Source organism: Euleptes europaea, chromosome 3 (assembly GCF_029931775.1).
Source record: "Euleptes europaea isolate rEulEur1 chromosome 3, rEulEur1.hap1, whole genome shotgun sequence".
Taxonomy (NCBI): Eukaryota; Metazoa; Chordata; class Lepidosauria; order Squamata; family Sphaerodactylidae; genus Euleptes; species Euleptes europaea.
In genome coordinates, this window is record NC_079314.1 from 73,350,144 (window position 1) to 73,376,647 (window position 26,504).

Here is a 26,504-nt window from a genome sequence, read left to right on the forward strand (position 1 = left end):
TAAATGGCCTCATGCTAGAATAAATTGGCTTTATTTGTCATGTGTATATGACCTTAGAGAAATCTATTTTGTATTAGGACTTTCTGTTCCAATGAAACCTAGTATGAAGATAGATGCATCTGGAAATCTATTAATCTTTGTAGACCATCAAATTATTATGTTAGAAAATGCTTTGGAAATCATGAAAACTTCCTCATTCACAGGCATCCCCCTGCCGGTAAATAGTAAAAAGCCAAAGTTTTTTTTAACCTGTTGCTATACAAGGGAATTTTATATCCCACAAATTCCTGAGGCCAAGTTTTTGCTTACATGTGGAGGTGACAATATAGTTTGAAAGTAATTCTTTTTGAACTTGGAATCTTTGGCAATTGTGTCAAGCAACTTAAATGGTCACATCTTCAAAAATAGCAGGAATTAGTTGAAATTGTTATCTGACTTTTCTGTTTTTTAAAAAACATGTCTTTCTTTTTGGTATAATTTTGAAACAGTTAAGAAAAATATCCAAAGCTAAAATTCCGACATAGATTAAAATGCAAATTAAATCAAACAATCCAAACAACCAAAGAGTAAACTAATAAAGCAACTGTTAAAGCATCAGTGGAAACACCAATAGAGTATTTCTTCTAACAACACAATTAATTCAGATCAGCCAAAAAAGATAGTATTCATCTTTCTTCTGAACCTGAAAAATGGGGAGCGCACTTCCAAGAAGCTACCGAATATCAGTGCCACCACTAAGTAGGTCCAACTCTAAGTAGGTACAACTCTATGATTCTAGGTTCTGTGACCATATTATGATGGCACATACAGGAGAACCTCTTCTACTGTCCTAAGAGTATAGGCATGTGAGCCTGCTCTCTGTTTAGTTAAGAAGAAAATCAGTTTAGCTATGGAGAATTTGATAATATAACGTTGATAAAAATAATTTTCTTTCCTTATGCAAAAGTTAGAGGTTGTAATACATAATTATATACAATTTGATAATTGTAAGGACGAAGACAGATGTAGTATAAAAGGGGAGCTTGCAGCTGCTCTATTACCCTCCCTTCATAAAGTCACTGTATGGTATGGTATGGAGAGAGTGGACAGGAAGAAGCTTTTTGCCCTCTCATAATACTAGAACGCAGGGTCATATGCTGAAGCTGAAGGGTAAGAGATTCAAAACAGATAAAAGGAAGTATTTCTTCACACAACACATAGATAAATTGTGGAATTCCCTGCCCCAGGATATCATGATGGCTGCCAACTTGGAAGGCTTTAAGAGGGGAGCGGACATGTTCATGGAGGATAGGGTTATCCATGGCTACTAGTCAAAATGAATACTAGTCATGATGCATACCTATTCTCTACTGTATCAGAGGAGCATGCCTATTATATTGCTGTAGAACACCAGCAGGATGCTTATGCAGTCGTCTTGTTTGTGGGCTTCCTAGAGGCACCTGGTTGGCCACAGTGTGAACAGACTGCTGGACTTGATGGATCTTGGTCTGATCCAGCAGGGCTTTTCTTATGTTCTTAGATTTTGTTCCAAAGCCAAAATAAACAATTAGTTTATTTTCTCATTTGTCATAAAACTGTGTTTTTTGTACGTTGTTTTTTTAAAACTTTATCATTATATCACTTGGCCATGTTTAAAGATTTAAGATAATCAGAGCTAAACCTCATTAGAATGTTCTTCACTATAATGTCTATGGAAGATACTGTTTCCAGGGATTTCCAAAATGCAAAAAAGAGCAATGGAAAGGACAGGGGTGGCCATTAGGGAGGGCTGGGCCGCAACCTTCTTTCAGAGGTTTTGCAACCCACTTTTGGGTCCCGACCCACAGGCTGGGAAACACTGGCCTAGAGGACTTGCAGCTGCTCTAACCAGTCCTCAAACCTCCAGTTTGTGAACACAGCAGCTCTGGCATTATATGTTCAACCTGCCATGTAGTACTCTGCTTCCAGATACGCCTAGGATTTCTGCACTTTGGTTGTCTGTGTTAGTGTACAGGGAAGAGGACAGGATTCTGCCAGAGCAGTTGAGTATGTTTTGTGGATTAGACTTAAATCTGGAACCAAAAACAAAACCACTGCCAAAGAAATACAATGCAAATTGTAACTTAAATGTCGCTTTACCCTTTACTGTGATATTCTGACACAGCAGAACATAAATTTGTTCTGCATTGCTGTTAGTTAATTGTTGTCAGGACTTTTCTTTTGCACATCCTAGCTAAGTCTCATGTATGATTACAATTTTCTCCCTAATTTTTATTCAAAAGTTGAATCTGGGCTAAAATATCATACCTTGATTATGGTATTTTTAAACGGAAACAAAGTGTTAACATGTATTTTTACATGATTTACATCACTACTTTCTACTTTAAAAAGAATACCCAAGCCAACTAACAGTAATGATAAAATATATAAATCATCCAATAAAAAAGTACTTTATTATTTAAGGTCTTTGATTTTCACATGGAACCCCAAAACTTATGTTGTTAGCCAAAAACTGTTTTGGCATGGGCTTTGCTGATATTTTCCTTTACAGCCTTATTCAGTGGAAGTGTGCAGTAATCAGTTACATGTTGTTTTTAGCTATAGAATCCTCATGCTCTATTAACTATGGTGTTAGGAAAATGGCTGTTGGCAATTTTCCATCCTGTCACCACACTTTGTATTTATGTTAAAACCTCATTTCAGGAAGGCCACAAAAAAATCTCTTTTTCAAATTTTTTCATATTCAGAACAAGAATGCATTTCTTCATTTGATGGATGTCCTATACTTTATAACTGCTGAACATTATGCACTGCCAGTACATGTTAGAATAGCAAGAATTTGGCTTCAGTCTCTGCCTGTGTATGCATTTTCTCTGTGTCATTCTTTGATTTCACATAAACTGAGAGAGAGAGAGGAGGTAAGAGAGTATTAAGAACATAAGCAGTGGAGCAGGGAGGAAATAGTTATGTGTTAGTACTGCGATATCTGTCCTTTCTAGAAACTTTGTGAAAGATGCTTGCTCTCGCCAAACACTATGAATCAATTCAGACAGATTTGTTCAGGTATTGTTTTAAAAGAAAAATGCATTGCTCATAATTTCAGTGCTGGTTCTACATGACATACAATTCAATGTGACTGGGAAACTGAATTCATTTTTCAGTTGATCACTAAATGTTTTGGTACTTTTTGAAATTATAAAACTATTGACAATGGCTGGATGCTACAAAATTGAAAATGTATTTGAGAATGTGCTTGTTATGTACTAAACCAGTTTCTGTTTTTTTCAGAACAGAAAAATAGCTTTTTTGTTAAGTATGAAGGCATAACGGATTGATTGGCACTATGGTTTTGCTTTTCATATAACAACGCATTGCTTCCTTCCCCATTCCCCTACTGATGGGTGTTTCCTGTATTTCCCACCCTTGGGATCTTTACAATTTGCAGTGCATTAAGCATCTGCTGTTTATATCAAAAGCTCTTTGAAAAGCCATCCATTGTTTATGCCGCTTACTATTAGGTAATACTGTGTTGTACCATAGAAAGCAATAAAATATGCAACAATGAACTTGTGTGTGAATGATTTTTCCTCTGGGTCTGCAACACACCATTTGGTTCTGATTGAAATGGTTTTAAATTGAGATTGCTATCTAGTCGGTTCAGACTTCCACCAATGGTCAAACAAGATGTTGCGGCAGCACAGCTGTGTGTACAATGGGCCTATCACTGAAATGTTGGAATCTTAAAACCCTGGAAGGGACAATTTAAAGGAAAGCATTATTGGGAGGGGGTAGGTGGGACAAACAGCAGAAGTGAACCTACCAGGGAAACTATCCAAATAATATGGTTTCAGAAAAATCATAAATGCAAAAGAATTGCAAGAATGTGGAATATGAATATTAATTGCAAGAAGATGAAAATAGGGATCACTAGAAAATCTGCTAGGATTAACTTTCTGAACTGAAACAAGTCTACCCCCTTGGACTTCTAATCAGATTGCATATCACCCAAGAAACTTCTGATGAACAGTCTAACCAGGTTTTGTTTTAAAGGCTTACCTACTGTAGGTTCCTGCAGGTAACCATTCATAGACCACAGTATCTGGGCAGGTAGATACAGTGGAGATGGTCCTACAGATATCCTGGGCCATTTAGAACTTGAAAGTACAAATATGAGACTTGATCCTGGTAGTTAGAGATGGTTTTGTAAGTTCCTGGATGTCTTCACCAAGTCCAGACTACCAGAAGCAGTTCTAAGTGTATGGAGTAATCTCATAACTCCAAAGTATATACTTTTCCGCCTCGTGTAGTCTCTCTGCAATTCCTGAAAAACTGATTATGATCACTGAGTGTGTGTGGAACAGGATTAATATATTTTGATATAATCTTGGACTTGCTTGGGTGATCACAAATCGCCACAGTGCTCAAAGATATTCACTGGCTTCCAGTTTGCTTCTGTGTGCAAGTGCTGGAATTAACCGTGAAAGCCCCAAATGATCTAGGACTAGGGTGTCTGAAGGACCTCCTCCTTCCATATGAACATGTTCATAAATTCAAATCCTCATCGGAGACCATCCTCTCGACACCTGTAATCTGAAAGCCAGGCAAGCGTCTACGAGAGAGAGAGAGAGAGAGAGAGAGAGAGAGAGAGAGAGAGAGAGAGAGAGAGAGAGAGAGAGAGAGAGAGAGAGAGAGAGAGAGAGAGAGAGAGAGAGAGAGAGAGAGAGAGAGAGAGAGAGAGAGAGAGAGAGAGAGATATATATATATATATATATATCAAAATCTTGCCCTCCAGTGGCTGCTTTAATGTTTTTGCCCCCCTTCCCAAAGAGTCTGGTTGAGCTCTAAGCAAACTGGGTTTTTACTGACATTTTTGTTAGCTGCTTGAAGAAGTTAGAAACACCAAATATTACGTTGCCTTGTCTACCATTTCACTTTATAAAGGATTAGTTTTTAAAAGGTCAAAAACCAATAATATTTGCTGTAGTCTTCTGACATACAGTAGTGGAGAATGCACTTAAAGATGATCACTATTTTTCTGACTGAGAAAGAGAATTAGAAATCCCAATAGTCTTTGTTCTCTTTTTGCAACATCAGGATTTTTTCCCCTCTCCTATGATTAAGGCAACTGTTCCAAAACAATTTTTTCCTGTGAGAGATACACCAGTGATTTTTTTTCATTGCCTGGGACCAAACCTTAGAGCTTAAAACTGAATCACTTTAGCCATTATGTTCAGTGTTGGTCAGAATCACTCCAGAAAAAGTGCAGAGGGCATCAGCTTTTCATCTGAATAACGGCCAAGCTTGTACTATCTATCCCCCAAATCTGTTTTTGATATCAGAAGTTGTAGCAGTAAACATATCAGGTGCTGACATTGCCATTGGGAGGGGCCATAGTTCAGTGTTAGAGTATCTCTTCTCCATGCAGAAAATTCCAGGTTCATTCTCTGGCATCTCCAAATTAAAAAGGACCAAGAGTCTAACTGGACTTGATGGCAACTACAAGTCCACCACTGGGGTGCTTCCACCATTTAAGGGATGAAATTCCCTCTGTTTACTAACGTCACAGGGCCCCAATCCTGATCAGGACCGTGGTGGCGGGGAGGGGTCCTGTTCTCTGACATTTGAAAACGGCGTGTGAGTGGGGGGGGAACAGGGGCCCCTCTTCCTCCCTGCCACAGTTCCTGATTACGATTGGACCCCCCATGGCATTTGTAAACAGAGGGAGTTTCATCCCTAAAATGGTAGAGACGTCCTCATGGGGAATAGCATCACATCTACTTTGACTTTAAGCAATAGGTGATGTGAAGGACCTCTGCCTGAGATACTGGAGAGCTGCTGCCTGTCAATTGTCAATTATGCTGACAATACTGCACTTGAGAGACCAGTGTTCTGATTCAGTAAAAGGCTGCATTGTATATGTTCACTGGGCAGATTTTAAAACAACAACAACAGCAACTCACTTTATACAATGTAAATCTCTCCTCTTGTGGTTTTTGGGGAAACCATGTGGAGGAAAAAGGCTACCTCTCCCTTCACACAGAGATGTGGTCCCAATAGAAGTGCCATCTCCTCCTGCAGCTGCTATTTATAAATAAGCTTAGAAATTATAATGATATAGTCTCAGATTTCCAATATCCCCATTTTATTGAGCTCTGTATGTCTGCTTCAGCCAAAGCACTTAACTTAGACAGCAACATTCTTGTATGTAATAACCGCATCACTAAACAATGTGGTTTTCTAGCAGTTTACTTTAAACTGTTTTTAATGCCTTGAAAAGTATTTTACTGCACAAAAGCGCTCTCTAATTATTAACAATACTGAGGATTTGTTTAAATGTACTAAACCTTCACTGTAGAAATAATTGTTTCTGGATGGTAGCTTTTATTGGAACTTTTCAAAAACGTGTTCAGTGAAGAATTAATAAGGTTACCTATTTTTGGGAAGTGAAGAGCCGTATTTCAAGTTTACACTGGGTCAACGTTACAAACAATGGTACTGGATTTCTTTACTTGCCCTCTTAGTCAGTGTAAACTTTGAGAAAAGGTTTATAAAAGTAATTAATATGTTTCTGCTGTTGTAATCAGTTTAACATACAACAGTGGAGAAGATCCTTCAGAATTGTGAAATTAGGGCAGGTATCAGCTCAAGGAGTGATTCTTGCTGTGAGAATAGGGGTGTTACAAGTGACGGGAGTGTGCCACTTTTCATGTGTGAAATCCTGGAGGATGTGATGTCTCTTCAGTGAAGCTTGGCAGGAAAGTATTTGATTATTGCTTTCCAAATGTAGGCTTAAATATTTATTTATTGTGTAATTTTAACTTGCTTTTTCAAGACAGTCAAAGATTATTTTAGATAATAAATTGTTACAAGCGGGAACCTGCAAGGACTTTGCTTCCGGCCAAGCTCCAAGCTTAGCACCACTCACCTTCATACTGTGGGGTGGTATGAAATGGTTGGCAACCCTCATGGGAGATCACCAAGAAAGGCCAGAGCTGCTACGCAGAAGCAGGCAATGGCAAACACCAAATCACCTCTAAACGTCTCCCGCCTTGAATACCCTAAGGGGTTGCCGTATGTTGGCTCACAACTTGACAGCAAAAAGAAGTGGTTGTTTTTTTTTTGCTAATCTCAGGAAGCAGGAAGCACTTGAATCTCTGCCTCTTTACACACTGCTTCGTGATTGGCTGCGAGAAAAGCCCATCTTCTGTGCTTCCCCTGTTTGGCTTTCTTCATGCTGCCTTGAAGAGGGTTTGGAAAAGGGTGGGGCGAAGCTCAACCCAAGAAAGTTGTACTCTTGCTCAGTGATTCTGGAATGAGCCAGGAGGAACGGTTTAAACTGGGCCAGAAGAGGAATGGGAAAAGCCGGGTTCATTTTGCATTGAAACAGGGTTGAGCAAACAAGGAATGAGGTAACGTGCATTCAGAAAAATTTGATCCTGGCTACAGTGACCATGCATAAATGGACAAAGAGAACCAGTAAACATCAAGCAGGTTCCATAGATTGTTACACTCTTGAAGAGTGCATTCATTTTAAATATACTGCAGCCTTCTCATTCCTAAAAAAAATTGAACTTGTCCTATTCTAAATTGCATGCCAGAAAAGAAAACATAATTCAGAGCTAAGTGTGTATTTCCTGTACCTTCCATACTGGCAACTTAGTGCTCATTCTCAGGAGTAAAAGACATTGTGGGTTCTATGTCAAAATATGTGATCGAACTTCAATTGTGCTGGCCCATGTACTCTGCTTTCCTTTCTGTCACAGTTCACCTTCACCTACAGATGTAAGTCCATACAAATAAAACTGCACAAAAACATACTGCTGCTTTATTTCCTTTGCAATGATTTCAGTGTGGTTCTAAGAAATCTATATGTTCCTGAATCTATGAATTTTGCCATTACTTCTCTATCTTGTAATGAGGGAGCAGCTACTGTATGTTGGGTTGCAGAGGACCTCAGCACAAAGAAGAAGAAGAGTTGTTTTTTATATGCCAACTTTCTCTACCACTTAAGGAAGAATCAGACCAGTTTACAATCACCTTCCCTTCCCCTCCCCTTAACAGACACCCTGTGAGGTAGGTGGGGCAGAGAGAGTTCGGAGAGAACTGCGACTAGCCCAGGGTCACCCAGCTGGCTTCATGTGGAGGAGTGGGAAACAAATCTAGTTCACCAGATTCGTGTCTGCCGCTCATGTGGAGGAGTGGGGAATCAAACCCTGTTCTCCTGATCAGAGTCTATTGCTCCAAACCACTACACCATTCTGGCTATCATAGAACAGGATGGACACATTTTAAAAAAAGGGAAAAATCATGTATAATTATATCACAGCAGGGTCTTCTACTCTGCAGTTTATTTAAGAAATTTGTTGATCCAGGCGTACATATGGCAATGCAGAATATATCAGTTATTTCTGTCTGCCTTCATAGAAATAACCAGATTACAATCCACTAGGGAGTATGAGGGGGGTCTCTTCAGATTTTGTGCACTTATTGGAAATTATTCCTTTTTATGAAAGAAATTAGAAAAATATTTCACTGGGTTACTGATAAATTATCCTGAACTATTAAAATGAATAAACCAGGAGCTATTGTATAGTAACAGAAATTACTCAAGTAGGTAGTCCTGGTATTTGCAGACATACCTGGGGAGAAGAGAAGGTGGATAAACAACAGCTGTGTAGGTAATAGCAAGGACACTTGCAGAGAAGCCTCAGATCTAGGACACACCTGCTGCAAGTGGGTGTCTTGGAAGTTTTACTTTTCAGTTATATACACCTGATAATTGCAAGGCTGAGGTGCACATGGGCTTTAAAATGAAGTAAAGCAAAGTGAGAATGAACTGTCACTTTTAAAAGTGTGTACCAAACAGAATGTACAAGCATGCCCAAAGACAAAGGACTGCATGTTACATTCTGTTTTGTATCATGACTATGCTTCTTAACAATAATAATTACAAGCATATAATATTGCATAGCTTCAGTAATTATGTTACACCTTAATTAAAAATGTTTGGACAAGTCAGAAATCTTCCTGACTGACTCATGTGGCAATTTGTTTTAGTCAATCATATATACATTATTGGAATAATTCTTTTTCTATCATTTATAAACTGTCCAAAATGAAGTAAAAAAAAAAAAAAACCCTCCCCTGAAAGGGTTCAGGCTGTGAATGACTTAGAATGGACTAGGACCTTCTGCTCAACCCAGAGGTGTAACTTCTTAGGGAAAGTAGTTCAGTGGGAGAGCATGCATGGAGTGCCAGGTCCATTTCTCCACTTTTTCAATCAAGTGATCTCCAGAGACAAACATGGAGGAGACAAAACCTTGAAGAGTTATGGTAGACAGTCCTAGGCTTTTCATATTGAAGTACAGAACCCCAGCTCTTCTTGGTATCATATTAGCTCATTAATAAGGTGGAAGGACCACTCATCCCAGCAAGACAAAGGAAAGCAACATTTTAATTGATTTCTCAGCAGGAGCAGCATGGAAGGAAAGGGATTCAAGAAACGATTAATCAACCTATATGCATGACCTGGAAAGTTGTTTTCTTCCTGATGGGAAAACAATGCAATATGGATTTGCAGCCCTAAAGGCAGGGAAAGAAGACAGGGATGGGAAAAGGGAAAACATGCACACAGAAACCCAGACAGAATAAAACAGGCCACAGTTTTAATGATTACAGCAAAAGCATTGATGCAGCATTTGGCTAGGATCCAGGCATTGGCTGACCTGCCTACCAACCTATGGAACCCATCCCCAGTTTGTATGCTGGCTATACTCTTGCCATGGAGCTGGAGCAGAAGCAGGAGAAATCACTTCTGATCCTCCCTGAATCTTGCTGCTCCCCAGTGAAACATTGATTCTTCCTGTGCTGCTTCTTGCTGCGCTGTCCATGCTGGTGGCTGGAATCAATTGAGCAAAGGGGCACGGGGCAGCGTGGCTTAATAAGGAGGAGGATCGGACCAGAAGGAAGACCTCACTCCTCAGGTCTGCCACTGGTTCTGCCCTCCCCAGGTCGACCTTGGAGGCCAGCAATTGGCGGGTCAGCTGTAAATACTGCCAGGCCCCCACCCCAGAAACTCAGAGTTGTGGCAACAAGGCCCCAGCTGCAGCTGTGGCTGGGGAACAGAACAGCCCTTTTCCAGCCCTGCTCCTTGCCCTTGCAAAACAGCCAGGATCTTCATTTCTTCTTACACTTAGGGAATAAACTAGATTAAATGGCTCGTAACTCACTGGCTCTAGCGGGCCAACACTTTACATACAGTACTAAAATGGAAGTCATACCCTAAAATGGCTAGAAAATATTACCATATTTACCAAAAATGGACCCTGAATATAGGACAATCCTTCTTACAAAAGGTTATATAGATAACAATTTTTAAAATTACTTTACAGAATTGTAACATGTATGTGAATTTAAGATGCTCCCCCTCTTTTTCTTGATGGTTGGGGGGTGGGATCTAGTTTTCCTTTAAGGTAAATAGGGCAATGACAATCTTGTTTACTATTCTAAGCACAGTTAGATTGTTGAGATGTATTACTTTTCTTTTAAAAGGCATATTCAGGGATTTGTTTTTGTTTTTAAATACACTAGTTTCATTCCTAAGCTATAATACATTTTTTTTTGGTAAGTCAAAAGGTGGATGCCCTCTATTATTTCACTTCTATATAGGGTTCTCCTTGCACACTATCAGGAAATCTCAAGTAACAGATGTATGATGGATGGTAGAACTTACCAGTAGCAAGCACCGTCTTTAGTTTTACTGTTTCCAAACATGAAATAGCTAGTGAACAATAAAAGATGCCCTAGAAGCAGCCTTCTCAGTAGTCACAAGTTTTCACAATTTTACATATGAATGTAATATTTAGGGCCAATTCTATCATTGTATTGTTAATTGGGGCCAAATGGGAGCATTATTATGCTCAGGAGTTTTGAGAAAGAACATTCCAAACTTTCTCCTTGAAGCCTCATTCATTTTAGTGGGGTCCAGTTTAGGAGCCTTGTGCTAGCCCTGTTGATGTGAATGGAAGTTTTGCACTCATGGGCTTTGTGAATTGTCCATATTTATTCATTGTGACTTTGAGGAAGAGAATGTGTAAGCTCCTTTATAGCATCCTGTTCCTGAGATGAAACACGTTTCTTTCTCCCAGCAAAATAAACTATATTTGCCCAGTACTGAGGCTCAAAGCTTAAGGAAAAAGCTGCTTGGATGGAGTGTACTGTGCCAGCGCTGCACAAATTATGACTCTGTATTGTCACCCAGCTCAGTGAAACACAGTGTTGCCAGGCTGCTAGTCTAGTGATGCTCTACTATAAACGTTAGTATCTTGGCACTTGTCTTGGATTTGTTCCTACAGAAGATCAGTAACATTAAATGGTACTAACAGTCATACAACTGAGGAAATGAGGGGAAACTGAACTGTGTACATCCTCAAAAGTACATGGTAATATGATGGTTGTGCTGGAATTTGAACCTAGGCCTTTGAGAATAGCTTCAGTTATGATGTTGGTAGTGCAAATGTCTTCCCATTCCCATTTTTTATCACAGTCTGTAGAGTATGAAATAAAGCTTTTGCATCTCTTTCCAGCAAGGGGATGAAGATTTCACATATCTTCCCACAAGGGGAAATGCAAAAGTTCTGTTTCATGCAAGATGACTGAGCGCATATCAAACAAGAGACTCTGCATTTCTTTGGATTTTCTTGATTCACCGTTCTGGTTCAAGGGGAAAGTGTAAAACATAGCTTCCTGGTTTTGGTGTTATGGCAAGCCATGACTTGTTGAAAACAAGGAAGGAAGAAATTAGCTCACAGTGCACAAATGGACGGGGAAGGCTGCCAGTTTTCATGCTGGAATAAATGTTGTTAGTGTTTAAGGTGACACTGGATTTCTGTTTTATTTTGTTACATTAGACTAAATTCTAAAGATACCGTATTTTTCGCTCCATAAGACGCACTTTTTTCCTCCTCAAAAGTAAGGGGAAATGTCTGTGCGTCTTATGGAGTGAATGCTGGCTGGGTGCGTTCCCCGCCCCGACGGCCAGCTGGGAGGCGGGCGGGGCGCATGTGCCCAGCCAGCTCTGTGCGGCCCCGTTCGCCTCCCAGCTGGCCGTCGGGGCGGGGAACGCCGGCTCGCGCCGTCCTGACGCACACGCGCCCAGTCGGCATTCACTCCATAAGATAAGTTTATAGAGGAGGAAAACAAGATTTTTTCTTGTTTTCTTCCTCTAAAAACTAGGTGCGTCTTATGGTCAGGTGCACATATGGAGCGAAAAATACGGTACTTCTCTGGTAGTAAGTCCCATGGTATAACATGTGACATACTTCAGGAGGAGTCCTAAGCAAGTCTACTGAGAAGTATCAGCCTTTCAAACCATGTTTGTGTGGTGCCAAATCATATCTTAGTATTTCATCTGAATGATGCTACAGTCTCTGCAGCAAGTCTCACACACAGGCACTCTAAAGTTGTGTATGCTGGAAGCCTATTTGCTGGTCCAGTTCCCCCCCCCCCCCGTTTATGTCAATTATAGGTTGCCTTTCTCACTTGGACTCAAGGCAGATTATACAGAACGAGTCAGTACAATTGACAGGATGGGGTATTCAATGAACAATACAACAAGATTAGGGTTGTACAAGTGATCAAAATTTTAAAAACAGAATTGAAACAAAGCAGAAGCATAAGTCTTAACATGGCACACTAAATAATATGAAAGTTACGAAGGAATATCCTAGTTTCTGTAAGCTAAACACAGCTGCATAGACCACAGTCCTTAATAACTTATCAAAGTAACTTTGTGAATCATTTAGTACAGCACAACTATTGATTGTATAGGAAAGCTCTCTGAATAATTCAGTCTTGCATAGTTTTCTGAAAGCCAGGAGAATGAGAGCCTTCTTGACCTCCTCAAGCAGGCCATTCCATAAGGCAGGGGCCACAATGGAGAAGGCATGTGTATGGGCAGTTGTTGATTTTGCCCATTTGCAGGTAGGCATGTCCAGAATACCTTGCTCAGATGAGAGAAGCTGTCATAGCAGAGCATAAGGGGAGAAGAGATCTCACAAATATGAGGGTTCAAGGCCATGAAGGGCTTTGTACGTGATAGTTAATACTTTATATTGAGCCCGGTAACTGATGGGCAGCCAGTGGAGTAATTTGAGAGAGTAATTTGCATGCTCCATCTAGCTCCCAGTAATAGCCGAGTTCAGGTGTTCTGCACCAACTGGAGTTTCTGAATTGATTTTGAGGGAAGATCAATGTACAGTGCAAAAACAATAGTCTAGTCTGGATGTCACCATTGCACAGATCTAGGTGGCCAGATCAGTATCACAGTAAGGGACCATCTTATGGGCTAGGCTGAGTTGAGAGAAAGCCTTTTTTTGGAGCTGCATTAACCAAGTAAGCAAAGGGTCAGCTGAACTCTGTCAAATGTGGGAAGCACAATGTCACACATGAACACATGAAGCTGCCTTATACTGAATCAGACCCTTGGTCCATCAAAGTCAGTATTGTCTACTCAGACTGGCAGCGGCTCTCCAGGGTCTCAGGCGGAGGTCTTTCACATCACCTACTTGCCTAGTCCCTTTAACTGGAGAAGCTGGGGATTGAAGCTGGGACCTTCTGCATGCCAAGCAGATGCTCTACCACTGAGCCACAGCCCCTCCCCAAGATCTTATGTCCTTCAAGATCTCTGCCCTCCCAACCAACATTACCTCTGTCTTTTCAGGGTTTAGTTTCACTTGGTTTGCTCTTAGCCAATTTACCAATTTAAATTGCCAGGCAGCAATTTAGGACCTCTACCACATCACCAGGAGACTTGGATAAGGATATACAGAGCTGGGTATCATCATCATTGATGACAATTAACTCCCCCCGCCAAAAAAAACTATGAATGAATTGACCTAAGGGCTTTACATAGAGATTGAAAAGCACAGAGGATAGAATTGTGCCTTGTGGAACACTGATGATCTGGTTTCCAATAGCAATCCTTTGAGTTTGATTCATGATGAATGATTTGAACCAGTTCATTGCGCATTCACATACCTACTTCTGTCTCCAAGCATCTACTGTATCATCTACTGTATTGAAGGCTGCAGATAAGTCCAATAAGAGCAACAAAGGCATGGCCTTTTCCTACCCTCAGACAGAGGTAATCAACTGGAGCTAGAAGAGCCATCTCTATCCCATAGCCCAGTCTGAAGCAAGACTGAAAAGGGTCTAGAGCAGATGAGGTATTCAAAAAGACCTGGAGTTGGTCTGCTACTGCTCTCTCAATCACTTTTCCCAGAAAGGGTAGACTAGAGATTGGGTGATAATTGGCCATGTCATTTTTCTTTAGGGATTTTTTAAAAGTAGTGGATGGATAACCACCTCTTTGAGTGGCCAAGGAAAGGTGCCTTGAGTTAGTGACTGATTTATAATAGATACAAAGGGTTTATTGCTGTGGTCCTTACATTATCTTCACTGATCCCAGGATCTTATCAACATCTTTCACAGAAAATAGGTCAAACAGATCAGCTGGTGTATTAGGCCTTTCTTCTGATATTGGCTTCTCTTGATTTTTTTAATGGCTGAAGTCTTCTACAAATATTAAAGGCAGTTGTGGAACAAACTGCAACATTTCATTGGAATCATTACTTATTATGGAAATTCTTCCATCTTGAGCTAAGCCTTTAAAGAATTCCAGCTGAAATCCAATAAATTTAATGATTGCTATTAGGAGATCTCCCACTGTCTTCCTGTCTCTGTAGGCCATTATTCCAATTTGACCATGCTCTTTAATATCAGGGAAGTTTTATTCATTATGATAACAGACAAAGCATAATAAACCATTGGCGAAATGAAAATGCACAATTTGCATGAAATAGAAAATGTTTGAAGAAGCTAAGAAGATTAGTTAATCTCCCACAACAATATAAAAACAATGGCTTTGATTTTAAGGTTGTATAATTGCAAAATCAGGCCATTTTATATACTGCAGAAATTTTCTTTTGGCAAAGCTTAGAATAGAAAGCACTTACTCCTTATGCTAACCAGATAGTTTTGAAGAATATAGTGTCAATATTATGCCCTTATTTATTACATCATTAAGAGTCAGTCAGGGCCAATGAGGCTCCAGTGAGGTGAAAGAAAGCCAGGACTGGATACTTGCTTTGGGGAAGAAATAAATGGGCACCAGGCAACCATTTTGAAGTGACATGTTGCCCACTGTTCAGATGCCTAATAAAGGTTATGATGATGATGATATGTTAGAGATCACTATGCTGTGGTATTAGGGCTCACAACCTGTTGTTGAAAAGGTGTGTCTTAAATCATAGCGTTATATCTTCAGCCAGAAGTGTGATTTTTCAGACTGCAAATCGAGGGGTTTTTTTTTGTTTATTCTTGTAGGGTTTCTCAATGACAAGAGGGAAAGAACAAACTCTTCTTTCTATCTATGAACATTAGTAAGGCAGAGGAGGTTTAGAACTGAGAATTAGATGTGGATTTGGAAGCCAGAAAGGGCCTTAAATGGTAAAATAGGAAGGAAGTCTGGATTTATATGTGTAATTAAAATACACATCCTTAGAAACTCTCCTTTAACTTTTTTTTTAAAACAGGGAAGGCTTTATGCATTTAATCAAAAAATAAATATATTATCTGCATTTTAAGTAAGTGCAAAACAATGTACATTATTTATTTCCTTACCGTGTTCTCCTCTCCTCCATTTTATCCTTACAATAACCTTGTGAGGTAGGTTAGGCTGTGACTAGCCCAAGGTCACCCAGCAAGCTTCATTGACACAGTGTGGGTTTGGACCTGTGTCTCCCAGATCCTAGTCTGACACTCTAACCACTAAGCCACATTGGCTGTCACTAGGATATGCAGTAACTTGAGAAGTCGGGTCCTCTTGTTTGTCTGAAAGGAAAGCAGAACAACATACAACAAGAAACACATTTAGTTGTAACTGAAAATTACCTGTTGATGGGGCTGTGTGAATTACCATTTGCGAAAAAAATGTATAGTCATTTAGGGTGGATGATCACTTGTGTGCATATCATACCTGAATGGGAAAAGAACCTGCTTACACTAGATGGTCTTTCTCTGCCTTGGTTTCCAAACTGAAACATATTTTTTGGAGCTTGCACATGGCATATTGTAATCATTCTGTTTACATCCTCAGTACACTGTTTTTTTACCTTCTTTATGTCTTCTGGAAGGAATAGTGCACATTTTCCTGTGCTACAAAGTATCTACCTAGATTTGATGCCTTTTTCCTGCTGTGAGCCCTTTGCAGACACCACTTTCTCGCCAGTTTTTCCTGCCTTGATAAGAGAGCACTTTGAGGGGGTTTTAAATTGTAATTGCTATAATGCTGTAATTATTCTGTTAAAATTTGAGATACATAAGTGGCAACAGATTGTTATAGCACTATAATGATCTATTGCTATAACAGTTCTATTAAAATTTGAAACAGATAAGTGGTGTTACATCATTATTTGACTATAACATTCTATTGGCACTTATCTGTTTCAAATTTTGATAGAACTGTTTTAGTACATGCATAAAGAACATAAGAAAAAAAAGAGGCTGGCAAGTCACCATGATATTTATGACAATCATACCCTCAAGAGCCCATGTGAACTCATTGAGGAGCTTGAATGGAAGGGAAAAGTCAGAAAAAGTGTGCAGAAAACTCCCATGTGTGGAAGCTATGCATGCCTTTACGCTCACAGTAATGACAAAAGCAACACAGAGTGGAAGAAGCCAGAATTTACAAGAACAAAAGCTGCAGCAAACTTAACTAGACATATATAGTAACCTTTACAAATTTTCAGCACAAAGGATAACTGTAACTAGACAGGTGTCGTTCTTCAACTAGATCAAGGGAAACTGGGTGCACAAAATTTGTGGATAAATTCAGTGGGAGATAAATTTAGAAGTATCCCTTGACTGAGAAGGTACAGTCTGGGAACAGTTTCACCACTTAATTGGCTGTTTCTTGGCACCAAATTCCAGACAAGTTTTCAGAGGTTTTGAGCCTCAAGCTCTTCTGTGTCCTGGAGATGCAGCATTGCATGGATTGGGGCCATAAAGTTTTTTTCTTGATAGGCAACTGTGCTCAACTTCGTGTGAAAACATGTTTCCAGAGAACAATCCTAAGGAGATCTTAAGATTGCACTGTAAATGTCACTAATGATGCCAGGTATTAATAAACATGCTGCTGTTTTCATCCTGGCTGGCACTAGAATGTAAGATGCTAACCTTTTGTGCCTTTATGAGTGATACATAATTAAACTCTCACTGTGGTACAGCATGTAGAGATTTCTTAAGACGAGATGTGGGGATCGATGAAATCTGTGCTAATTAAAATAATTTTTAATATGTTTTATTGCAATAGTAGCAGAAATTCTTTTCCTTTGTGTACAGTTCTTGTTTGAAAAATAATACTGATGACAGTTTATGCATTTTACTTTATGGGGTTTTGGAAACTAATAGCTTCCACAAGCATGTAAAAAGTACATTTTGTTTTGTTTCTAGATCTATTAGCTGTGCCTAAGCACCCCTATGCTGCTATGGAGAACTGGGGATTAAGTGTTTTTGTGGAACAAAGAATACTTCTGGATCCCAGCATTTCTTCCATATCATACTTACTTGATGTCACAATGGTCATTGTACATGAGCTATGCCATCAGGTAAGAGACAAAACCCTATTACTTGCCACCGTATGTCTTATTTTTTAAAAAAAAAAAACACTAAGCGTTTTCTGTTCTGATTGTCCCATCTGAGAGATATTTAGATAAGCTTATTTTAGTTTTAGTAAAGTGTAAACCCTTGATGAGATGAGCATGATGAAAAGGAACACATAATTGAATGTTAATAAAGTTCCTAATGATAATAATAAGAAGTTCCTCACCAAACTTTATAGAATGGTATCCAATAAAAATTATAAAATGTCCTTTTCAGGGTGGTTGTAATAGAGTTTGACTTTATATAGTTATATTGTGATGGTCTCTGGGAATGATATATTACACCACTGTTAACAGTATCAGGCTGAGTTTCCTGTTCTTGTCAAAATTTGCATTGGCTGAAATCAATTTGAGAGTTCCCTTTTTCCCTTGTACATAAACTTTGGAGTAGTTTCCCCCCCTTTATTTTTCCTGCTTCTGTCTTTGGTTGAGAAATGATGGATATCTTGCCTCTTTGAGTATTGAAAGTCTTAAATATACTCAGAAACTTTGTAATAACCCCTTGTTATACATATTTCACGTTCATTCTTTTTCTGCCATCTTATTCTGATCTAAACATACTATACATTTTTTAGTAATGTGAACTGAACGTAAATGTTGGGAACAGTATGCTATAGGACACAGAAATCTGTTTTTTCCCCATTGGAAACTGACAGCCTTCACCCTAGAATCTATCAGTTTTTACTGTATAATCTTCATGACGCTTGGGTTATGCAGTTTCAAGAGATCCTTTTACTAACACAGGGCATTTGTAGCACTTTTTTCCAAAAAGGGAAATCGCTCACAAAGACAATGAATAGTCTTGTGGCAATTTAAAGATTATCAACTGTATCATTGTATAGGTCTTAATGTGCTATGTTACTCTTGCTTTTGCTGTGGCAGAATAGCATGGCTACCTTTCTGGAATTTAGCATAAGAGGAGCTGTGCAGAGGAGATATTTATAGGTGAATTTGTAAACGGTGGATGGGACTGATTCATGCTGCAATTCTGTGCATGCTTACCTGATAGTAAGTCTCACTGGCTGCAGTGGGGCTGATGTCTGAGTAGTTAATCACATGATCATGCAGTAATGCTGCTATCTTGTGCACTTTAGAAATAAAGCCCATTAACTAAAGTGGGACTTACTTCTAAGTAAATCTGCATAAGCTTCTACTGTTCAACATATTCTTAACTTTCCCATTGAAATCATGAGTACTTTTTGGTTGGCTGTTTGATTTAATTCTGTCCTTTGCTAAACAGATTTGCTAGACAGCTTGTTACGCCAAGTACAGGGGTCTCCGTTTATTGGGGGAAATTAGCTGGAGACTAGACAGAGCTATGCAAGAGGTTGGCATGGGAGTGTTTTAACTAGTTCTGCTCCTGGTGAGCAAACCAAATGGAGAGCAATCCTATAACGAGAAGGCTATTATGAATTTTAAGAATTTAATTAAAAATAATCAAATAGGTTAAAAATACACACACGCACAAACAATTGCCAACACACGCAGAGCTAAGAAAGTAAAGGTTTAAGAGTCCCAGACAGGTTTATAGTTACCTTCCTGAAGAGCAAGGTCCAGACTGGCAGCAGCAAAGAAAGCTAGTACTGGCCAGCAATACTTAGCAAGCAAAACGATACACACAAGTATCGTGGCTCACACTTTGGATCCAGGAAGTGGTAGTGATTTTACTGCTGCCAATGGGGCTATACTTATATCCCAAAATGTAGCTGGAAGCTATTACTGCCAATGTCTGTACCTTGCTAGTGACAAAAGGCTTGATTGCTGGCGATAGGATTAATCAGGTGCGGAGAATAAGAACATCACAAAATGATGGCTGGACACTTGGATTAAGAATCCAAACATTGAGTGATAGATTTAGAGATTAAGGTGGGGTCCAGAAGATGAGTCATAGAGGGGCTTGGCTGAAGACTAGATGGAATTAAGGGTACATCTGAATGGACTGAAGGGATTTGGCTGGGTGTGAGCAGTCTACTGCAGGAAGGGTATAGAAATGTAAATAGCTTATCTTGGTCTTCTTTTGTCTTCATGGAGATGCTGCAACATTCCTTTCCGGGGAGGGTATGGCCCAACTTTTGCTGTTCCAGCCCTGTCATTTCACTTCAGCCTTGCACAGCCAAGATGGATGCAAGGAGATTCCTTGTAATCTCTGGCTAAATGACATTGTGCCATCCTTGCACTCCAGCTTCAGTCCTGTACACCATGTGGGGGTGTCCCAGGATTGCTTCAGGCCTGAGAGGGTACCATAACAAGCTTTGTGGCAAAAAAATAAAATAAAAAATATTTAATTGCCAAGGACCAAACTGCACATTAGGTGAGATTCATAACTGGATCTCCTAATGTTTTCTTTAACATTAAAGAGCAGACAGTATCTGACTTTTTCTTCCTACTTCCTGTATATGTGTGAGTGTGTGTTCATATATATGTGTGTTCATATATATATGTGTGTGTTCATATAGATATATATATGAAGACAGAGAGACCGGGGCTGCGGTGCTGATGGCTAATTAATACTTTTTGTGCCGATTTGTCAACATAAGAGCTGTTTTCCATCACAGCTAATAGGAGCTGCATGGGGCTACTTATGTCAGTGAAACTGAGTATAAAGAAGGGTTAATCCTTCCCACTGTAGCCCAGTCCAAATTATCCCTTTATGGCTGGTTTTCAGTGTTGAAAACTTCAGGAGATCCCATAACACACCATGTAGTTAGGCACTGAATCTGTTATATAATGTTGAGAATTTACAAGGTAAATTTTATATTAATCTTGACACCACCCCTATTAGTATAAAATATATGCAAAATGATGGTTCTTGAGTTTATAATACATTCTTCTCCTACTTCAGAGTTCTTTTGTATTTTAATTTAATCACTATCTAGACTCATTCATCCCTCATGCATTTTTTTCCAGATTTCTTACATTGTCAGGTAGATCCCCCCCCCCACTTTTGAGTTGGTTGTCCAAAAGCCCATTTTGTAAGGCGTATCTGTGTCCTGGCTCAATTCCTTTCCAATCCAGTAGCCTGTATTTACAAACATTAAACAATTTTCTGTGTTTTCATTTCTGAAGTGTTTTGCAGGATGTATCAGTCACATATATCATCATTTTTTACCCTCTATCACAGGCATCTGTTTTTGCATATAAGGCCCCTCTTCTGAAGGGATGTTCGGACTCTACTGTGGAGAAGGAAAGTGGCATGCCATCATCCCTAAGCAGTTAGAGCCCTGACCCTTCCCAGGTAGAGGCATCCGTCTGTAGACCACCATCACAAAGTATAAAAACACACCCCAAACGGATGTAGTGTCAGGTCATTACTTGATCTGTTGTCCCAGCATCATCTCATTAAAAATAATTAGGTTTGCCAAATACTAAGCAAACAAACAAAATTCCTACAAATGCAATAAAATGTGCCCTAAATCCAGGAAGGCAATTGATTAGTAAGGGGAAAGGCTCTACGGTAACTAACCTCAGTCCAGCATTCCCCCCCCCCCACAATGCCATTTTTTTGTGCCATCAAGTCACAGCTGACTTATGGTGACCCCAAGGGGTTTTCAAGGTAAGGGACATTCAGAAGTTGTTTGCTGTTGCCTGTCTCCATGTCACAATCCTAGCATTCACTGGAAGTTGCCTATCCAAATACTAACCAGGGCTGACCCTGCTTAACTTCTGAGATCTGACGAGATCAGGCTAGCCTGGGTCTATCCAGGTCAGGGACCACTGGAGAAAAGTGCAGGCCCCCATCTCAATGGAATCCTGTTTTGCAAGCATGGGCGGGGGGGCCTAAACTGGCTTGCTGCAGCGTTGCAGCTCCATGTGTTTGGAGCCCTCCAGCTGGCCAGTGGCGCTGCGGGTAAATGACGGCTGCGCCAGGTCCCTTCATTGCCCCTTAGCCTTCCTGCCCAAGCCGAAGCTTCCTGGGCCAATCAGGGCCCTTGGGGGGAGGGAATCTCCTGGCTTGTGGGATTTGAATGGGCCAATCAGGCCTGGGCAAGGGGCAGGGGCTCCCCAGCCAGAGCATTGCCTGAGGTTTTCACTCAAGTCCTCTAGCCGATATTTAAGGAGCTGCCTCCTCGCTCCGCTCTCAGTCCCCACAATTCAGCCCTATGTCTGCAAATGTTAAACCGAAGCTATTTACTGTAGAATCTTTTACTGTTTTTGATTCCAGCCTTCAGCGATTTGAAGGAGTGCAATCTGAAAATTCAGAGCTCTGTAGTGGCCACTAATGGTTGGCTCGCATGTAATGCCAAATCATGCTTTGGCGCAAAATGAATGAACCTTGTGCCCCTGTTTCATCTCCTTCCTCCTCAATTCAGTTAATTCCCATTTAGAATTGTCGCCTCTCAGTCAGCAGACTCCAGTCTCTCCAAACGTATTGTTTGCAATTGTGGTTTGGAGGGCAAACAGTTGCTTGCCAGGTGTTTTTTGTTTTTGTAAAAGCAAACTATGGTTTGTGGTAATAGGAAATTAACTGCTTGAATCTGAAGCACATGAGGGAACTAGAGGACATGGAGGAGGAAGTACATGAGCCTGAAGCTTAATCAAATAATACCAAATCCTCTCTCTTGTTTTGCAAGATTATACCTGTACTGCAGAACATTTGTGCCACCAGCCGTTCTTCTTGTCTCTAGTTATTAAATATATTGGGCTGCTACATTTTAATTCCTACAAATCAATCAGAGGTGCAGCATCTATTCAGTATTCACAAGGTAGCCAAGAGGAGATCACTGCTGTCTGAATGTAATGAACAGAGCTTTCTTCAACTCTTGATTAACTGTAGTAAGTAGAGGATTATCATCTCACCTGTTCCAGCTAATCTCTCCCTTCAAAAGAAATCATATGATAAGATCCATTCAAACTGAACAGTGAGAATGCTCAAATAAAAATCCGATGAGCTATTCACTGTTGCTTAACTGGAAATTAACCAATTCTAAAACGATGGAAATGTTCTTTATTTAAAATACACCATGATATTTCCTGTTGTCTTATGTGTATGCTTCTCAAATATAGAAGTCTTCCTGACGACTTAAAATTCTCACGCTATCTCAGCCTCCGAGTGTATAGATTGGAAAACCACACTTGTTTTTTTCCTTCCAAATAACTAGTTTATGGTTCCCAAACTGTCTTGTATCCATGCAGTTTACAGAGCTAAAGCTGTTCAGCTTTAGCAATAGATCTGTATCATGGGCCTCACTCACAGCACATTCCTGACTTCTGAGGATGATAGTCCTCAGAAGGCCAGGATGGGGCTGCACCAGTGTAAGTGGCCTGGCCACTGGCGGCTGTGCCATTTATGCCATGCAGGATGGCATGGCTGCCGGTGGGGAGGCTGGCAGAGAGGCATTCTGGGGGATATGCCTGCGTCCTGGGGGCGTTTCTGGGGCGTGCCAAGGGCGGAGCTGCCTGTAGGTCCCCTTTCGTCCTGTCCCCTTTCGCCCCATGTATGTCGCTGGGATGAACATTGTTGCTGTGTCTGCTTTTAATAGGCACAGCCTCGCTGTTTTCAATGGGGCAAAAAGCCCCATTTAAAAAAACAAAAAGCCTCCAAAAGCCTTTTTTCAACCTTTTGGCAGCTGCGAAATGGCTTTGGAGGCGGCACCTGGGCTATGCCATCCCCAGCTGCCGTATGCTCAGGAATGGGCTGTCAGGTAGGGTTCTGGTGTTTCTGGGTCATTTACAATAGTTTAGCTACTTTCTGCAATTAAATATATTGTATTTTAAATTATGTGTAATCGCAGCTCCTATGATGGCCTGGATATAGCCTTTAAAAGGACGGATTTGCAGCTCTTGGGGGCCTCTGGATCATGGCTCCTATGAGGACTGATGAGCAGCTCTTTATTGGGGGCCCTTGAATGTGGCTCCCACAGAAGGCTGGCTTACAGCTCTTATGGGGAGCAGGTCATGGTGCCTATGGAAGCCAATAGAGGAGAAGGCAACCTGGGATCATGGCTCCAATAGGAGCTGAATTGCAGCTCTTAAAGGTGGGGACAGGCAATAGAGAGGAAATGGACCACTTGGGGCTCCCTCTGCAGATGAACCCTTGTGACTCCCATAGTGCTGTAGTAGTCATTGCAGTAGCAGATACTGCTGCCGCTGCAAAGGGGGTTACCACAAAGCACACTGCCACTGCCGAATAATGCTGCTGCCGATGAATGCCACCACTCTGTGTTCCATGGTGTTTGCTCTTACCTAAGTGGACACAGGATAGCAGACATTTTCCATTTCATTAGTAAGTTGTGTGTGTGTGTAAAGTGCCGTCAAGTCGCAGCCGACTTATGGCGACCCCCTTTGGGGTTTTCATGTCAAGAGACTTACAGAGGTTTGCCGATGCCTTCCTCTGCACAGCAACCCTGGTCTTCCTTGGTGGTCTCCCATCTAAATACTAACCAGGGCTGACCCTGCTTAGCTTCTGAGATCTGACGAGATCAGGCTAGCCTGGGCCAACCAGGTCAGGGCTCATTAGTAAGTTACAGGCTCCTTTTTTATTAGTTAGGGATTTTAGCCTGATCAAAGATAATGTGACAATCTAAAACTTGCATATTCCTGCCATGGTACAATTTGGCTCAATTAAAAGCACCTTCTTACCTATTTAGTATCTGTCATTTGCTGGGACCAAAATGTCCCTCTCCCATACTATTTTCCTGCTCAGTTCAGCTGTACATGGTAGAACAAAAACCTGCAGATTACTTTTAGCCTTTCATTCATATTGGTGTTTTTCAAGGCTAAAAGCAAATATTATGACCCGTTAATCTGACCTCCTGACATAGAACAGAAAATTGTGCCCTGTAATCTCAGCTTCAAGCATACACCTTCCAGCAAGTGCTGGTGCATATCCTAAGAGCCACACAGGGGTTTAATGGAAAGGAAATGAAGAAACTTTCCCCATCCATTCTTAGGTTAATTATTTCAGTGGCTAGTGACATTTCCTTTAAAGAAAATGTATATCTTGTGTCTTGTGTCAAGTTTTCTACCCCTCTAGTTTTCATCTATTAAATATATATTTTGTATGACAGAATAAGAGCTTTTAGCAAGTTGGAAAAATTTCGACATATAAGTAGTGAAGTACTAATCTCTCAATGTATTAATATTAATTTTTCTTCTAATTCGGAATATGTTTAATTCCTTCCCTAATGTGTGCATGGCTTAGGGAAATAAATACTCCTCTGCTCCACTGTATTTGATGGCCTTATTGAGTATTCATACTGACTTAGGCTTTAAAGGAAATTGTAATACGGTAAGTTTATTTGGCTACTGCAAGCTGTAACTTAATTAAAGAAATCTTAATTAAGTGAACGATCAGTTTATTGATCCAATATTAAGATATTTGTATAAAAACCAAAGAAACTTACCATTTTAGCTTACAATTAACTGGTAAAATTTGAGGCTGTGTGCTATGAATGCAAAATCTATATCTGGAACTTTAAAAATAGTATTATACAACTTATTAGAGAAGAGGTCATTTAAGGACTGCTAGCAATACTATTCAGGAACTATACAGTATGTTGATTTTCAAGATGCCATTGGAAATGTATAAAGATCAAGGTTTTAAGAGCAATTCCAAAAATGTCCTGGTTCTTATTTACTTCTTTTATTGCATCTAGTTAATGCCTTGTTAAGGATACTGTACTAATACAGCCATCAGACAGCTTTATTTAAGCCACCTTTCCACCAAACAGGGTCCCCAAGCAGTGAACAATAAAAACATTTTTTAAAAGCTTAAAAATGTATAACAATTAAAAATAATTAAAACAAAACAGGAAAGGAACAGGGAAGAGGGACAATGTCAGGCAGTGAAGGAATACTAGATGAAACAAAATTCTTTGCCCACTGGCCGAAGACTGAATAGGGATTTCCATAATTTTGGTGGCATGACTGAGAAGGGCTTTTCTCACTTTGCCACCTATCTGGCCTCAGATGGTGGGGATGCCCAAAGCAGAGCCTCCAAAGGTGAACATAGTGGTCAGTTAGTTTGCATTTATCTATTAAGAACATTTTTATTCTGCCTGTCCCAATCAAGACCTGCATATTTTCTGGTAGGCTCACGAAAGCTCATACCCTACCAGAAAATATTTTTGTTAGTCTTTAAGGTGCTACTGGACTCTTGCCCTTTTTGACTACTGCAAACAGACTAACACGGCTACCCACTGTGGAAGACCTGCATAAGCATCTATATTTTTCTTCTTACAGAAAAGAAAAAGTGTTGGATGGGGGTGGGGAGCTTACATGCCTGTCCCCTTTTGTTTTTTAAAAGAAAGAAAATTCTTGGGAGCTCATTCACAGGACTTCAAGCATGATGTCTGCTTTGGTCCTTAGATATTTTATTACTTTACTATCCTTAGTGTCTGTCATTAGTCAGTTTAAATGCTGGCTGGGATCTTGGTAGAGTAATACAAAATTCCAAGGAGGTAATATAGAAATTATATGACAGAATAGGGAACAATTCAAAATATGGTGTTTTCTACTTAGGAATACTTTGCCTGTTGCTCCTGTAGCTGCCAGTACAGTGCAGCAGTAACGGGGCTTCAGCAATGTAGGTTTCCACATTTTCTCTGTGCCAGTCCCACAGCAGCAGTAATTGCAATCCTAAGCAATATTACATCCTTCTAAATTCATTGGCTTTATTGCATTTATAAGGGTATAACTCTGCTTAGGTTTGCACTGATAGTGTTCTCTGTTCTGCTTATTGAAAACCCTTATTGAAAAGCATGGCTTTGTGCTTCTTTCCTTCTTTTCAGCAATGCAACAAGATTTAAGGGCCATTTTTTGTTACGCTACAGATTCATTATAAACAAAAAAAATTCTGGTCCC

The 26,504-nt window shown here is 40.1% G+C and overlaps 1 protein-coding gene across 1 annotated transcript in view; it reads left to right on the forward strand.

The window, feature by feature from the left end:
- The window catches only part of TRHDE (thyrotropin releasing hormone degrading enzyme), a 267,123-nt gene that overhangs the window by 119,158 nt on the left and 121,461 nt on the right, over positions 1 to 26,504 (forward strand). The window contains exon 4 of the mRNA XM_056846509.1: positions 17,494 to 17,648. Within this exon, the coding sequence (XP_056702487.1) occupies positions 17,494 to 17,648 (155 nt within the window). The remainder of the gene's footprint in view (positions 1 to 17,493; positions 17,649 to 26,504) is intronic.